The 16,440-nt window shown below is 38.3% G+C and overlaps 1 protein-coding gene across 1 annotated transcript; it reads left to right on the top strand.

Moving 5' to 3' along the window:
• The first annotated feature begins 4,726 nt into the window (after positions 1 to 4,726).
• LOC148186159 (uncharacterized) lies at positions 4,727 to 7,408 on the top strand. Its single transcript, XM_088071442.1, has 2 exons — positions 4,727 to 7,175; positions 7,389 to 7,408. Exons 1-2 carry the CDS (start codon positions 6,071 to 6,073, stop codon positions 7,406 to 7,408), a joined length of 1,125 nt encoding a protein of 374 aa, XP_087927568.1. The 5' UTR covers positions 4,727 to 6,070.
• The last annotated feature ends 9,032 nt before the right edge of the window (positions 7,409 to 16,440 follow it).

The raw sequence follows: 16,440 nt of genomic DNA, 5'->3' as shown, positions 1-16,440 counted from the left end.
GCATTCATTTATGATCATTTAAATAGATATAGTTTCTTTATGTAAAAGCATTCTGTAAAAATATTTATTATTATTTTATCCTTCTATTTACTGTGTTTGTAACTGATGAGAAAGAGAAAAACAAGTTTAAATAATAAAAAATATTTTAATAAAAAGTTACAAAAGACAATAATTATAACGTATTTTTATGATCATTTTAACAGATGTTGTGTCTTTTAGTAGACACAACCTGTGAGTAAATGTATTATTATTGTTATTTATGCCTACTGATGAAGGGATTTGACAGACTTTGGGAAAATATTTGCTGTAACCTCTAAATCTGATTAACATTTTGGAGCTTTGACGGAAAATAATAACCACTGCTGGAACCACTTTGTAATTCCCCATCATTAATTTGGTAAACTGATCTAAAAGAATATCAAACAAGCTCCAAATCTTTCTGCTTTGTTGAACTTTTCTCATGTGAGGACAAGGTGCCATTATTTAATTGTTATTCTGGAACATCTGGCCGTCTCGGGGTCTCGAGATCAGTCATTATTTTTCCACAGCTATTAATTAGAATTAAAGACATTAATGGGACATATTATAGAGCTGGTCTGCCATATAAAACTCAAAAATACTTTAATTTAGTCAGTTAATGAGAATTAAATGACTTCATGCAATGTTTGCTGAGATTTCCAAATGATCTTTGAGTGGAACTTTATTTTGGTCTTATCAGTTTCCTTTTATTTATGTCTGTTTAATCTTCATTTTGGCGAAAAAAGAACAAATCAAAACCTGAGAAATTTCATCTTTCACATGTTAGGTAATGACCAGCGGCGCTGTTTGGCTTCCTCATCTGATGCCTCAGCCCAAATGTAGCCCCAGATATAAATAGAATATATATATGTGTATAAATATTTTTTAAAAAGCCTCACATCTAATAATCTGTCATTCTAGACTTGTAAATGAGGTGCCTGATTGCATAAAAAAAACCATAAAATAGAACTTGTTAAAAAAAATCTCTCATGTAAGGATCCCTCTGGACGACCAACTGAAGTCTGGGCTAAGCTCCTAATGTCCTCAAATCCTAGAAACACCTCTGGTAAGGACTATGAATTTACTATAAGGAAGTGAATTTGCAAAAGTATTCCTATAAGACATGAACTGCCTGCATCTATGAGTTAAAGACAGGAAAATGGACATGTACAAATATAAATATAGGAAGCTGTATGGCAACAAGCAAATACCTTACTATTCAAATATCAGTTTATTATTGCAATACAAAGGCTGGCTTTTTGATCAGTTTGACTTGGCAGTCATTTCAGATTACAATTAACTGTTACTTTGATTTTACCCACTTATTTGGCTACTTAGTTATTTCTTGATCTTGCTACTTTGTAATGAAATCTAGGTAGTAATTATAATATATACTAGCCAAACCCTCTCTTTTTCATCAATATTAAATTATCAAAACAAATTGTTATTAACAAGTGGAAAACTAGAATGTAATGTGAGTGTTATGTTGGTTGTATCACTGTCAATTATGAGTTTGTCATAAATAAACATAAATGTCACTGAAAAATGTTATATGCCATTAAAACCGTCTATGTGTGCACTTCAAATGTACGAACAAATGGAAGACTAAATATGAGTGTTACGGAGGCTTTATCGCTGTCAATTAGTTTTTGTTAAGTGTTATTTTGTCATAAACAAATATAATTAAAAAATCTCAGTATAATGTCAGTTAATGTCAAAAAATGTCTTGTGTCATTAAAACAGTCTGCACTTTTCCTGTGTCGCCCTCAGTCATATTCTGGCTGCCTAAAATGGTCCTTAGTCATCAAACCCCCTAATGCATGATGTTTGTTTCAAAATGGTCACGCTAGCGGTTAACTTTGTTAAAAATTATCTCCTGGGGGATATTTCTGCAGACCCCCCTGGAGGGTTGGGTCCCCCATATTGATTCATAGGTTATTACGGCCCTGACTGATGGTGTGGACATTTCTTTGTATTTGAAAATACAGGGGAGAGATACAGGGAATAATTTGCACATATAGACTACAACTATATGCAATACAGATGGTGTAAATTGCAGAGGCCAGGCTGCGTGTGCTCATTATTAAATAGACTAGCTGCACGCAACAGGTGCTGCAAAAGTTTCTGCAGAGTCAGCAGAAGATGATGCTCATCACCAAAGCTGTGTCCCAATTCAGGGTCTGCATCCTTATCATCCATTTACTGTGTAGGTCTACAACGTCGCTCACGCACGTGCGTCAGTAAAAGTCATGGAAACTGAACATGTTCTAAGAAGCCCTATAAAAGCCGCCGGACTTCGAGAATCTTCATTTGCACTTGGACTTGATACGAGTTGACCTGCAAAACCCGTCTGCTGTAAAGTTGGAAACAACGTCTACAGAAGAAATTGTTGGATATCTGAGCTGAAAACTACACCTGAAGCTACCTGCTGAAAGATGGCGTCCGGACCCCCCGCGGAGGAGCACCTGCTGGCCCGTATCAGGCGTTGGATCGCCTCCTTTGCTAGTAAGACACCTTGTTATATCATGTCAAATGTAGTTTTGGGGATTTATTGATTAATGTTGCACATATAGCCCACTTATGAGAGAATTTCGACAAAAAATGCATTTAATTATGGTAAATTATTGAATTTGAGGAGAGTCTATTAACAAAATGCTAATTGACCTGTTAGCAAAACACAGCTTTTGGTGATACTCGATGTTTTTCGGTGTAAAATGATTTTTATGAATTGAATTTACTAAATTTGGCGGGAGAAGTGTGGAATGTGTTAATGGTGGTGTATTGATTCTGAGACACTGATATTTTTGTTTGATAATTGTGAATTTTCCAAATTTTTTGTCGAAATTTAATGAAACAAAATGGCGACGGGGCCATTTTTCGAAAAATGCAAAAAGGGCCATTTTTCGAAAAATGCAAAAAAGATTTGTTGATCTTGAGCGCCATGGAGACGATGGAAGGTGTGGGAGCGCAAGTCCAGACGTCAGAACGCGCAGGTGTAAACAAACCGGGGCACGTTTCTCTGTGTAGATTGTGTAGAGCGTTGAGGCTGCTGTTGTCTGGTCCTTTTAAAGTTTAAATTTATCACATAATTAGATACATTTTCATTCAAATTCCTTAAAAATGCACAAACAGGTTGCTATATTACTCTGAGTCTGAATGAGAATTGACTTAAAGTGTTTGACAGTTTTTGGACCTAAAGGCGCTCAGTGATCACTCAGAGCTCATACTTAAAATATCACTATTATCAGAACATTACGATATGCTTTGCTCGTTCATGTGGTATTTTCTTATGAAAGTAATCGATGAGTTATTTTTCGTGCTGTGACTGTGCGCGTCCTGCATCCAAAGTGTCACCGTCTCCTCCGTGCTGCATGATTTGAACTCATACTCACTCTAAATATCAACAATTAGTGTGCCAAAAAAAACCCCCACCGGTTTTGTTTGGTTAATTTAGGAGAAGTCCTGTTTATGATGCATGATTTCATGAGGTCGCCTGCGTTTTACCGTGCGTAATTACGCACGCAGGTCTTTGCGCTCAAACTTTCCGGTTAGTGTTTTACACAGCTTATCTCGGGGGGATTAGACACTCTTGGAAAACTGCACTTCCCACATCTATTTTTGAAACAGCATTGTTGTTGATTTTGCGTCATTTCGTGGAGGGTTTCATGTTTTATTGTGCGTAACTGCGCACGTGGGTCTGTTCGCTCAAACCTTTACTTAGTTTATCTTGGAGGGGGAATTACATCCTCATTAGTGTCAAACCATCTCTTGTCTCTACATCACTGTACTATATATGATGCAACATGAAAGAATTGTGGCATTTCGTTCTGATTACTATTATACCAGTCTGACTTCTGTTGTGGTTATAAGGAATAAGATGCATTTTAATAGGCAAAAGCAGGAATGCAAACAGGAATGTTGAACTGTGGGTAGCACATTTGCATAGTCCACTTACAAATAAGTTTATCAAGATTTGTAACATTTAAACAGCCCGCTCATTGAGAATCAACAATTTAACTATTTTGCTTTGTCTGTAGATTTTTATCTATAGTATATATATATATATGTGACAATTCACAACATATCCTAAGAATTATTTAGTTGAACTTGTACTATCTACTCAGTCCAAGTACAACTACATTATTTTGTGAGTATATAGGTATATTCATGAATTGTCACATACAGATAATCTGATAAACATCAACATAAAGCAAAATAGCTGAATTGTTGATTCTAAACTAATACTGTAAAATGTGACAAGTTTATATTTTTAAAAAATCTAGGAAACAAATTGCCATGAAAAATATAACTATTAATCTCAATTTATGTTGACTTTTTTGTGAGGTTTACTTACATTTTTAATGTTGCAACTTATTAATGACAAGTGTAATCAAATCAATCTTTCTCAGTCTAAGCGATGTCAGTAAAAGTTCACTGTGCTATTTCAAAACTGCAAGAAAAGCACTTCCTGGACTCAAAGTCACTCTGTTCGAGGTGCTCTTTGGGTAGGGATACACCGAGACTTGAAAAGTCAAAAGAAAACTCCAAGGAATCATCTTTATGTTAAAATGCAAGTATTTTTTACGGCATAGTAATGTTGCGCCTTCAAAACACACTCCGCCGAGTTTCATGTTTCATGTCGGAGTGTTTTTAAGGTGCAAAATGACTATGCCTTAAAAACAAATGCATTTCAACAAGAGGGCCTTGGAGTTTTCTATATATTTTTCAAGTTATTTTGCTATATATCTGCATTGTGCCGGCTGCATACTACTCATTCATATTTGTATCTTCTTAAACATGTTAACAAAACTAGCAGAAACTTCATCATTTGCAAAATCCTTTTTGGCATGATCAAGTTCAAGTCAAACTAACTTGGTTTTCTGACGCTGCTAACACTAAGAAAGAATGAGGTAATTTAACCTGTCATTTTGAAACTGCAACAACTTCACAAAAAAAGTAAATACAGCTTAGTAAGTAAAGTAACCAGATTTAAGATTAATAGTTATATGTACTTTATTTTTCCAATAAAATGGGTTTCCAAGATTATTTCTCCAGAATTTACAGTGTATGGAGTATATGTGTCAATTTACTACATATTTTTAGAATAATTTAACTGAACTATCTACTCAGTCTAAATTCAGCTAAATTACTCTGTGAGTATGTAGGCATATTCATGAATTGTCACATACAGATAATCCGAAAAAACAATAATTTGTTGAGATGTCACAAATGCTTTCTGTAGGTGGACTACCAAAAGTCCACAGAATTGTCTGATGCAAATGAGGGTTAAATGAACTGATTCCTCTCTCACTGAGCAGAGACAGTACTGAATGTCATATCTGACTGAACACAAGTCAGCCTTAGTCACTTTAGCTATAATATATATTTAAACTGAGTTCAATGATTTGAGACACATGTCATATAGGAATTGAAATAATAAATAAACAAATACTTACAATAAATAAATACACAGCTCATATCAGCTTGCTTGCGGCACCAAGTAAGTATAAAAAAGAGGTAAAGGGGGCATTAACTGTTTAAAATGCTGCTTTTACGCAACAATAAACGTTGCATTGTCCAGCTTTCTAAGTTGCTAGATTATTGGTACTTATGATGGCTCTGCAGAGGCTCAGATTTTTTCCTCCTTTGAGAAACTCTGCCGACAATCTGGCAGGCAGTCGAGTTGTGTAGGCCAAACTGATCCTCATCACCCCTCTGGAAACAGCTGGTAGCGTAAAACCTCAGGGCCAAAAGTGATACAGCTGCATTTCTGTCACTGCCATGCTTGATCAGTTAGCCCAAATTTACATAAAGCTATAGAATTAAATTGAATTTAGGTTTAGAGCAAAAACTAAACTGAGATATAATCTTCCTTAAACTTATGTTGAAATTTGGTGCAATAGAATTTAGTTAATAATAGTTAATCCTTGTTGGTGCAATCCAGCATAAGAATACAAAGTTGGTATTTCCCAAAGAAATTGGGGCAAGCTGAGAGTTTACTGATCATATTTGCTTTTGTTTTGTGAAGTGGAAAATGTGAAATATTAAAAATATGTTTTCTTCCCCAGCTGGCTCCTTTTGGCCATTGCGCACTGCACCCCCTGAGAGACCCCCCGATGAGCCAGTCCTGCCTGACTACCAGGACGAGGAGGAAGAGGTTGGCGGTGTCGAGGTGGATGACGTGGACGGGCTTCAGGAGGCAGAGCCTCCGAGAGGTAACGTAGAGGGTCAGCAGCCGTTCCCACCTGCACACCCAGCTGTTCCCTTCCCTGCTCACTACCCTGTTCCCCTTGCTTTTCCCCCTGGTGTTCCTTTCCCTTATCCCCATGCTGCTAATAACTTTGCTCCTCACCCCTTTGCTCCTCCTGCTAATCACTATGCTCCTCACCCCTATGCTCCTCCTGCTTATCACTATGCTCCTCACCCCTATGCTCCTCCTGCTTATCACTATGCTCCTCACCCCTATGCTCCTCCTGCTTATGCTCCTCACCCCTATGCTCGTCCTGCTTATCGCTATGCTCCTCACCCCTATGCTCGTCCTGCTTATCGCTATGCTCCTCACCCCTATGCTCCTCCTGCTTATCGCTATGCTCCTCACCCCTATGCTCCTCCTGCTAATCACTATGCTCCTCACCCCTATGCTCCTCCTGCTAATCACTATGCTCCTCACCCCTATGCTCCTCCTGCTAATCACTATGCTCCTCCTGCTAATAACTATGCTCCTCGCCCCTATGCTCCTCCTGCTATTCAGCATGCTATTCGCAATGCTCTTTCTGCAAATTACTTTGCTCCTCAAGCTCCTCGCAATGTTCCTCTTGCTTTCCCTCACGCTGAACATGAGGACATCCGTTATGGTGACCCTTATGATCATGGTGATGCTTTTGATGCTTTCCTTGATGCTGACCCTCATGCTATGCCTATGCCTGTTGGTGCTGCTGTTGAGAACATGCTTCACAGGGCCGAGTATTGGGAACCTGAAGAGTACACGTCCTCTGAGATCTCCGAGTTCAGTGTATTGGCGGCTTTTGAGGACCCTGAGTCGGATGTTGAGGACATCGGGCCCATCTCCCATGAAGATGCTTCCGAGGAGCTTGAAGATGCAGTGGTTCCTGGACCTTCTGGCGTTGGCTCCTCCATGAAGAGAGACAGAGAAGAGAGCGAGGAGGAGGAGGAGGAAGAGGAGGAAGAGGAGCAGGAGGAGGCTGACGCGAAGAGGCGAAGGTGGGCTGAAGACAGCGACTGGGATTGAGTCTAGGATGAATGGGCAGAATTTCTTGCTTGAAACATCAGAGCAATCACTCATCTGCCCTTCATCACTTCCACTGCTCAGCAGGACCACTGATTCCTATGGCAGCCTTTGCGTCTGGCAGGGCTTCAGCACCCCAAGTAGTGTCTTGCACCAGGAGTATCTCCTCATTCTTTGCACGGTGGATTGATCGACATTTTATTTCTTTCAGAGGGCCAGCTCTTGCGTCTAGCAAGGCCAGCAATGCCCCAGGTAGCCCTTGCGTCTGGCAGGGTTGTCGACACCCCGTGCATGTAGCCTTTGCGTCTGGCAGGGCTGAGGAAGGCAAAGCAGCCTTTGCGTCTGGCAGGGCTGAGGAAGACAAAGCAGCCTTTGCGTCTGGCAGGGCTGAGGAAGACAAAGCAGCCTTTGCGTCTGGCAGGGCTGAGGAAGGCAAAGCAGCCTTTGCGTCTGGCAGGGCTGAGGAAGACAAAGCAGCCTTTGCGTCTGGCAGGGCTGAGGAAGACAAAGCAGCCTTTGCGTCTGGCAGGGCTGTTTAAACTCCAGGTAGCGTCTTTGCACAAGGACATTTTTGGAGTATATCCGATTCTTTGCACGTTGGATCGATCAGCATTTCTTTCATCCTGAGGGCTGGTCTTTGCGTCTGGCAGGTCCAGCATTCCCCAGGTAGCCCTTGCGTCTGGCAGGGCTGTTGACATCCCGTGTATGTAGCCTTTGCGACTGGCAGGGCTGAAGAATCTTTGGTTTGGTTGCTGTTCAAATGAACACTACATTTCTTCTTGTAGCACCAGTGTCTCCTACTGCAAAACTGTACATGGCTCTCAACACTAAACATGTCACTAAAGATGACTCCACTAAAAGAAGAAGATGGATGAAAAAAGCACCTCATGGCACCTCACTCTCAGACCACCTGGACACCTAAAACCACAGAACAGCCAATATGTGCAAACTAACAAAGCTCTCCAAAAGTAGTTTCTGCCTATCCTAAAAAAAACCCAGGACATCCAGTATGTGCAAGCCTTATGGACCCAACAAAGATCCTAAAAAGTAATTTAAAGCCTGTCTTATTTTTAAAGTAAGACAGGCTTTAAATTACTAAATAACAACCCCCCCCAAAACAAGGACATCCAGCACGTGCAAGTCTCAAGGAACCAACAAAGCTCCCCAAACGTAGTTTGAAGTCTGCCTAACCTAAAAAAAACCCAAAACATACAAACAAACAAACAAACAAAAAATACAGAAACCAGGACATCCAGTATGTGCAAACCTCATGGAACCAACAGAGCTCCTAAAAAGTAGTTTAGAGTCTGTCTAAAATAAAAAAGAACTAAAAAAAAACCAACAAAAAACAGGACATCCAATATGAGCGAACCTCATGGGACCAACATAGCGCTATTTAAAGTCTACCTGACATCAAGCACTCTGAACTGTATACTTACCAAACATCTATCATCAGCAACCCAAAATGCGTTAATATGGCCAAAAAGGTAAGTAACTCTATAAAATATGTCATATTCATAATATTCAATAATAATAATTTAGTATTTGTTTCACTAACATTTGTTTTTTTTCCCCAACAGCAAAAAAAGTAAGTATGACATTCTAACTTATACAAGATAAGTTATATACGTATATAATATAAATACAGAACGTAATGTAAACTATCGTGTACGCCAGCTACATATTGTACACAAAGCCTGTTTGTTCATATAATAGCACTCATTTAATACTCCAAAGATCATTAGTTGTCAGTTTTACTCACTGTTTTTTGTGTTCTCTCTTTCACATCACTGCCTGAGCTGCTGCTGTTCAACATGGATGAAAAAAGTAAGTATGAGCTTCTGACTTTTAAAAAAGTGACTTAAAATAGGATATTATAGAAGGACATAGAAAGTAATTAATGTAATTGTATGTGCCCATTTATCCATTGATTCAATAATTCAAAGATTATTTGTCTTACTAACCATTTTGGGTTCCCTCTCTTATTCCACGACCTAAACAGCTGTTCACCACAGACAGAAAAGATAAGTGTGAGCTTACTAACTAACATTTGTTTCTTTGACAAATTTATTTTACTGCGTTTTCTTGTCTTACTGACCATTTCTGATTTTACTCTTATCTTTTACAACCACCTGTGCTGCTGCAGATCACCGTGGACACAAAAAGTAAGTACTGACTTGTGGAGAAAGTGACTTAGAATAATCTGCAATATTAACAGACAGTAATATTATGTGACCTACCTTATATCCGTATACTACATCTGTTTGTTCAAATAATACCAATTATTTAGTCATTCAAAGATGACTTTTCTGTCTCACTAACCGTTATTTATTTTTCCTCTCTCACACCATCACCTGAGTGCTGCTGTTCACTTAGGACACCAAAGGTGAGCGTGAGCTTCCTCCTTTACCTTTTTTCTTTGATATGTTTATTTTAATAACACAGATTTCTCAAATTTCTTGTTTCATGAACCATTTTGACTTGACTGAACTGCTGCTGTTCGCAGTGGACGGTAGAAGTGAGTATAAGCTAACTAATTAACCTTTTCTTTTTCTTTGACAAGTTTATTTTACTTACTTTGATTTCACATTTACTAATCATTTTGACTCCACTTTTATCTCACTCTATCTGAGCTGCTGCTGTTCACTGTGGATACAAACCGTGAGTGTGAGCTTACGAATTAAACTTTTTTCTTTGGTAAGATTATTTCATTGACTCAGATTTCTAGTTTACTTACAATTTATGACTTTACTTTTATCTTACTCCACCACCTGACCAGTTTCAGTTTACCATAGACAAAATAGGTAAAATAGGTAAGTGTAAGCTCACTTTTTAACATTCTCTTTCTTTGACAAGTTCATTTTATCCATACTTATTCGATAATTTGAAAATTGGTAATTTGTTTAATATTAACATTCTTCATCATATTTAACTTTATCCTACTTCACCACCACCGGAGCTGCTGTTGTTTAGTGTGGGCTAAAAAAAAAGGTGAGTTTTTTTCTCCATGTAATATAATTGATTAAATACATTTTATTTGCATAAATATTATTTGCCTCATAAACCCTTATTTCTTTTTCTCCACCTCCTGAGCTGCTGACTTTTCACTGTGGACTTCAGGATGAGAATGAACTCCTCATTTACATAAAGATAAATCATTTATGGTATTGTGTAAATTGGCCATGTACGCACTTTTCTGTTATTTAATAGATTAAAGATAATCTTACTGTCAGTCAGCAGGATGATGTGCACCGCTCCAACATCCACATAGGAAGCAGCGGAGGAGGAAGACCCAGTCTCAGCGTTCCTGAAGCACATCCACCTTGACGACAAAGAGGAAATGCTTACATCCGACCCACAGGACAAGCGGGAGAGCAGACAGAGGTAAAAATTAATGACAACATTTACAGACGTCTCCTGCAAGTCTTATTTAGTAACTCAAAGATGATTAATGTTACTCTTTCTATTGTTCTTTATTTTTTTTAATTCCTGCAGAGCATCCAGTGTTGCCTTCACTAGACAGCAGCAGATAGGTGCTCGTCTGTGTTTCAGTCCACCAAGTAAGGATCTTAATATTACAATAACTGCCATACATTAGCATATGCTGAGGATATTCAAACTTTTCTCCATATATTGAATTACAGTCAGCATAAAAGATAAACCCCTTAGATGTTTTCTATACTAAAATAACCTGTAGCAGATTAATTCTTTATAACCTGAGAAAATTAGGTTGCTTTTTTTCAAAAACAGAGAGTAGGAAACATATGGCCTAGAAATTTGCATGAAATCAGTAAAAAATACAAGAAAATTACCTAATAATAAGCAAAAACAAGAAAAGTCAAAGTCAGTGAATTAAAATATATTGATATATGTAGAATCATTTTTCTGTAACATAATTTTAAGTACATTATTACTATAAATAATAGTTTTTTGTACATTTTCCCTAGTTTTTTGATCATTTTCTTATCATACTTGCCCATTTAAAAAAATTAACTAATTTCCAGGTCATTTTCTTGACACCATATACTATTTTTGGGCAAGTTTCTTGTTGCCTTTTCCCCACATGTTTTTGAAAGTAACAAAACCCAATTTGCTCAGTTTTGAGGATTAAAAAGCTTGTGAGAAGCATCTGAATGCAGCATAACAGAATTGATGAGGATCAAGATTTTAAAGGGTTAATAACATTAAATTAAAAGACGGTTCGTCATTTAACAGTCCATTAGTGTGACAGAATTTTGGAGAACACTGATGCTGTTAGCAGACATGTTATATTTCCTTACATAACACAAAGAGCACAAACAGATGTATTTGTTTCAGGACAGGACTCCTCTTCTGTCCAAGAGCTCCTGAGAGTCAACATGAACCCTTCGACACAAAGCCGCCATCCCAGCCGTCCACCGAGCACACTCCAAGCCTGTTTAGACCCGGCATTAACATGCGTTTGGGTGATCCAACATGGGTACATTTTAGAGCATAAACCCCTTGTCACCAAAACCACCATGTCCTGCACTGATGTCCCTGTCCAAAAGATCTCTGGTCATATGTGTCCCAGTCCACCTCGGCAGGTAGTTTGAGTCATCGGATCACAGTATGTCTTGGTGGTTGTTTACACCTGTATTTAGCACTGTACACATGTGATCTGATCACCAAGAACGCATGTTATCACCAGGTGTCAGCAGGCTCAATGTTGCCATCATTTCTTTAATTTAGTCAGATGTTTCTGTTGCATTTAATAAAACACTCAAAGTGTTACTATGTTTTATGAGATTTCTTTGAACTTAAGTGATGTTGAGTTCATGTGAAGCTGTAAAAAAAAGTTACAGGTGTCATAAAATGTATTATTTACTAAAATGCAGCTTGAACAGTTTTGACAGCAGGAGTCTCTTTAAGCGAGCAGCGACACCGAGTCACGACGATTACTGTGTCATTTTAGCCTGCTTTTCCAAACTGGGGGTGTGCTGACTGACATCTACTGTATGTAAAACACTGATTATGGATAAGTAATCCATACAAACCCACTTCAAAAACATCCGAACTATCCCTTTAGGCTGAGGTAAACTCAAGACTAGATGATGTCCTGCTGTCAAGTACTTTCAAGGTCATTTCTTAGACCCTTAGGGAATGTGGATAATTGTCTTAATTACCAGCAAAAGCACACTCAGCTACTCAAGAATATATATATATATATATACACACACACACACACACACACACATATATATATTCCTTATAAACCTTTTGAAACCTGAGCAAATTAGCTTGGTTTCTTTCAAAAGCATGGCAAAAAGGCAAGTTAATAACAACATATAACATAATAACAACAACAACAACAACAACAACAATAATAATAATAAAAACAATCAGTATTAATGTTATTATTATTATTATTATTATTATTATTATTATAATTATTATTATTATTAGTAGTAGTAGTAGTAGTAATATTGTGTAAGATAATTTTCAGTATATAATTATGACAATTCTAAATATAGTTGTGTGGACATTTTCCCTATCTTATTTATATTTTTCAAGTCCTCACTTGCACTTTGCGGGGCCTTCATAGCCAAGTTGCTCATTGCCGGTTTTCCCATGTTTTCAGGATTCAACGTGTTAAATATAAAAGATTTTATATTTTCCTTAGCAGGAATCCGGAACCAAAGTGAGGGATGGCAACCGCATTGTTGACGTGACCCACTTGCGCATGCGTAAAAATACCAAAACACCGATTGTAAAAGTGTCGCCGCTTGTGGATAATGACATAAAACAATGAATTTTCAAGTGTTACACCCGCTCAAGTACTAGTCTTTTAAAAAGGACAGTCACAGAGGTAAGTGATAGCGAATATTTATTACAAAAGCTCAGCTTACAAATCAGTTTCTCTCACATTACCCGCGTCCCAGCTTAACTCCCAATTATGCTAACAGAAAGGGGGGGGGATAAGTTTCCAATAACACCAATGCACTGCAATCCTTAGGTCTGCACTCGAAAGAGTTAACACAGTTTACACACGTGAATCTTTTCACAGCACACTGCACACTATGAATTTGCACTCCAAGAGTTCTCACTCACAATTTACACGCGTGAATGTACTCGCTGCACACTTTGCACACCTTAGGCCCTCTCTGGCAGCCTGACCGGGAGTAAGCTGGGTACTGGTGATGAGGGGGAAGCAGCTGACAAGAAAAAGACAAACAAACATAAAGAAAGAAAGAAAAGAAAAGAAACTAGTCCGCCCGACGGGCAACACCCATCTCTTTTTTGCCCGGTACCGGCTCACTTGCCAGGGCGGACTAACCCGAAAGAAACAAAACGAACCAAAACAAATTATTCCCGGCAAGAGCAGCGTATGGACCACTGATGCTCTGCAAGGAAACACATCAACCATTTAAAAACACTTTATTACAAAAACGTATTAAAATACACACCAATTAAAATATGAAAGCTACGACCAAATTTAAAATACCTGGTACGTCGGTGATAAACTTCCCTACCGACTACCAGCCGCCTTCAACCCAGCGAGGAAACAGGTCTGAAAGTAATAAAAACATTAAATGTAATGCGTGCTAAACACGACATCATCAACCAACACTCACCTACAGACAAACAAAATCCGCCTACCTGTCTTCCTGCAGCCCGTGCCTTCTGCACGCCTGTGTGGAATGAGGTGTGCACCTGCCTCATTCCACCGGCACAAACCAACAGCGGAACCTCTGTTCCTGCTACAGGTACATGTATTTATAGGGTCCCTGACTGGTGCACCTATCACCTGCCACAATCATTTTCTCAGGCTTGCGGTGTGACCTCAGTGTGACAGCTCGGTGAGAGAATGGACAACGTTACGGTGTCAGCCTCCTTTAACTTTTGTTATGAGAAATTTGGTCTTAAACTTCAGTCTGGCATAACAAAGTCTTTAAAAACCTTCAATATGACTTGTCTTAATCTGCAAGAACCTTGAATAACATGCTAAATAACACATGAAACTTAGTATTTAATGAGAGTAATTAAATGAAATTATATACTAGTAATACTGTCTAATTACTTTTTTCCAACATTTTTATGTAATATTGTTAAGCTGCATTAATAACCAGTAAGAAATGTAGTTTTAAATATCAAATTATATTATCTTCCCCTATTTCACTGTACTCCCGCAAAGGACAAGCAGCTTTGTGAATGAAAATATATGCAGTGATGTTGTTTATTTATCTTGTTATGTGTCATCCTAATAGACCTCCAAGATGAGGAAGGCTTCACCCCCCTGATGTGGGCGGCTGCACACGGACAGATCGCTGTTGTCGAGTTTCTGCTCCAAAACATGAGGATATCTGAACGACTCGTATTATTCAGATCCTGTGATTTTATGAAGGAGTATGCCCTCTTTATTTATGTACTGTCTGTATCATTCTTTGATGCTCCCTCTGTCATAAAAACCACGTTTCACATATTCTGGCTATTGAAAATGGTGTGATTTTGGAGATTTTTTGTTTTGGAAAACATGTCTTTAATCCTTTAAAAACTGGACAAAATGACATGATTTCTTTTTTTAAGAAATAAAAAATAAAAAAGTGATGGTGACAAGCAACATAAGAGGACAAGACCCCGAAATGAGCAACAAATTAGTAAAAAGTAAATTGCCAGTGAATAAGTGCAAAAAAAAGAAAAAGAAAAGATACAAAAAAAGGAGGGTGAAAAAACAAAAAAGGAAATTACCTGATAAAATTGCTTAAAAGTTATAATAACTCTATTAAAAATACATTAATTAGAAAATTATGATAACGTTAAACATGGCTCTCTGCAATTATTTCCCTTGTTTTTTCTGAATCTATTAATCTCTTGTAATTTGCAGACAAGGTCTTTCTAAGTTGCTGTTTGCCTTTTCCCCCATGTTTTTCTTTTTTTATATATTAATCAAACCAGTTTGCTCAGGGTTCAAAGTTGTAAATACTTGTGAAAGGCATCTGGATGCAGCACAGAAAACGTGATGCCTATGCATGTTTCAAACGGCAGGTTTTGGGGGTTCTGAAGGTATTTAAAATTAATTTTAAAAATACAACCATTTAAAGTTGAATGGCCCTACCTTACAGCAAATCAAAAACACAACTCTCCCCAGTGCTTAAAAAAATCTGAAATGCCTCCCCCGTTCAGCAGCACCCCCTCCCCTCTCATAGATAACGAACAGTCCCTTACAACACACATTATCAGCACTTAAATATATCTGTTACCAACAATAAATGACCTCTACTGCTTTCACTGGGAAGTGAAACTCCTGCAGTCAAACACAGCCGGTAAATTCATCCCAGCAAGACATCAAGGACAATCTGAAACATGAGGCAGACATTAAAGTCACCACGCTTTTTAACGTTTTACCTGTGAACGCACCACCATTTCATCGTCTATCGAGTGAATAAAACGGCAAGTGCCCAAAAAGTAGAAACACCATCTAACTGCGCAGTTTCTGTTTCATTGAAAAAAAAAAAAAAGAAAAAGCTATTGTAAGGAGGAGCTGTTTAGCTGAAGAAGAATAAGCTTGCCATTACCTGCTGTCGTCTCTCTCAGCTCTCGGTCCAAACTCGACTCAAAACGCACCACTTTGTTATCGTAAAATAAAGTTTTTCTGTTGCTAGCTTCTTATCCGCTTCGTGAACGCATTTTACATCGTTATTCCGCATTCACGTCCGTGTCCTCCGTGTCTCGGCTCCGGGAGAGAGTCTGTTAGCAGTTAGTTTGCAGGTGTCGCCGGAGTTGTGTGTCCTCTCTGCAGCCTCCCCCTCTGGTCCAGCCCCCCTCACGCGCACCGGGCTGCACGACTGAATGAAGCCACGAGACGCAAACACTCCCATCACCGTCATTTATAGTTTGATGTTATCGCCATATGTTTAATGGCCCTATTAAACGTGACTTAAAGTGATATGTCATGCTTTAAATGGTGTCATTTCACTGTAGGCTACTTCATGATGTTGTACACAGAGGAGCTGCAATTTTAATTTCCTCCAATCAGAGGCAAGCTGGACTGATGATGTCACTTTCACCTTTGTCAACTGTCCACAATGAAGCGACACAATAAATAATAATAAATGATCATAATATTAGATTTGAACCAACAAAATGGACACGGAAATAAACAAATAATAACAATACATTAAAAAAGTATTCATATCAGGGGTTTCGCCAAATAAGTT

Source organism: Plectropomus leopardus, chromosome 20 (genome assembly GCF_026936395.1).
Source record: "Plectropomus leopardus strain MGB_pleo_1.0 chromosome 20, ASM2693639v1, whole genome shotgun sequence".
Lineage (NCBI taxonomy): Eukaryota > Metazoa > Chordata > Actinopteri > Perciformes > Serranidae > Plectropomus > Plectropomus leopardus.
The sequence above is the reverse complement of the archived record's forward strand: the minus strand, read 5'-3'. Positions and strand labels throughout refer to the sequence as shown.

Excerpts from the sequence above, each read along its gene's own strand:
- LOC148186159 (XM_088071442.1), top strand. The coding sequence starts at position 6,071 with ATGTTTTCTTCCCCAGCTGGCTCCTTTTGGCCATTGCGCACTGCACCC. Across the intron at positions 7,176-7,388 it reads GAAGAGAGACAGAGAAGAGA|GGCTTCAGCACCCCAAGTAG; the intron begins GCGAGGAGGAGG and ends TGCGTCTGGCAG.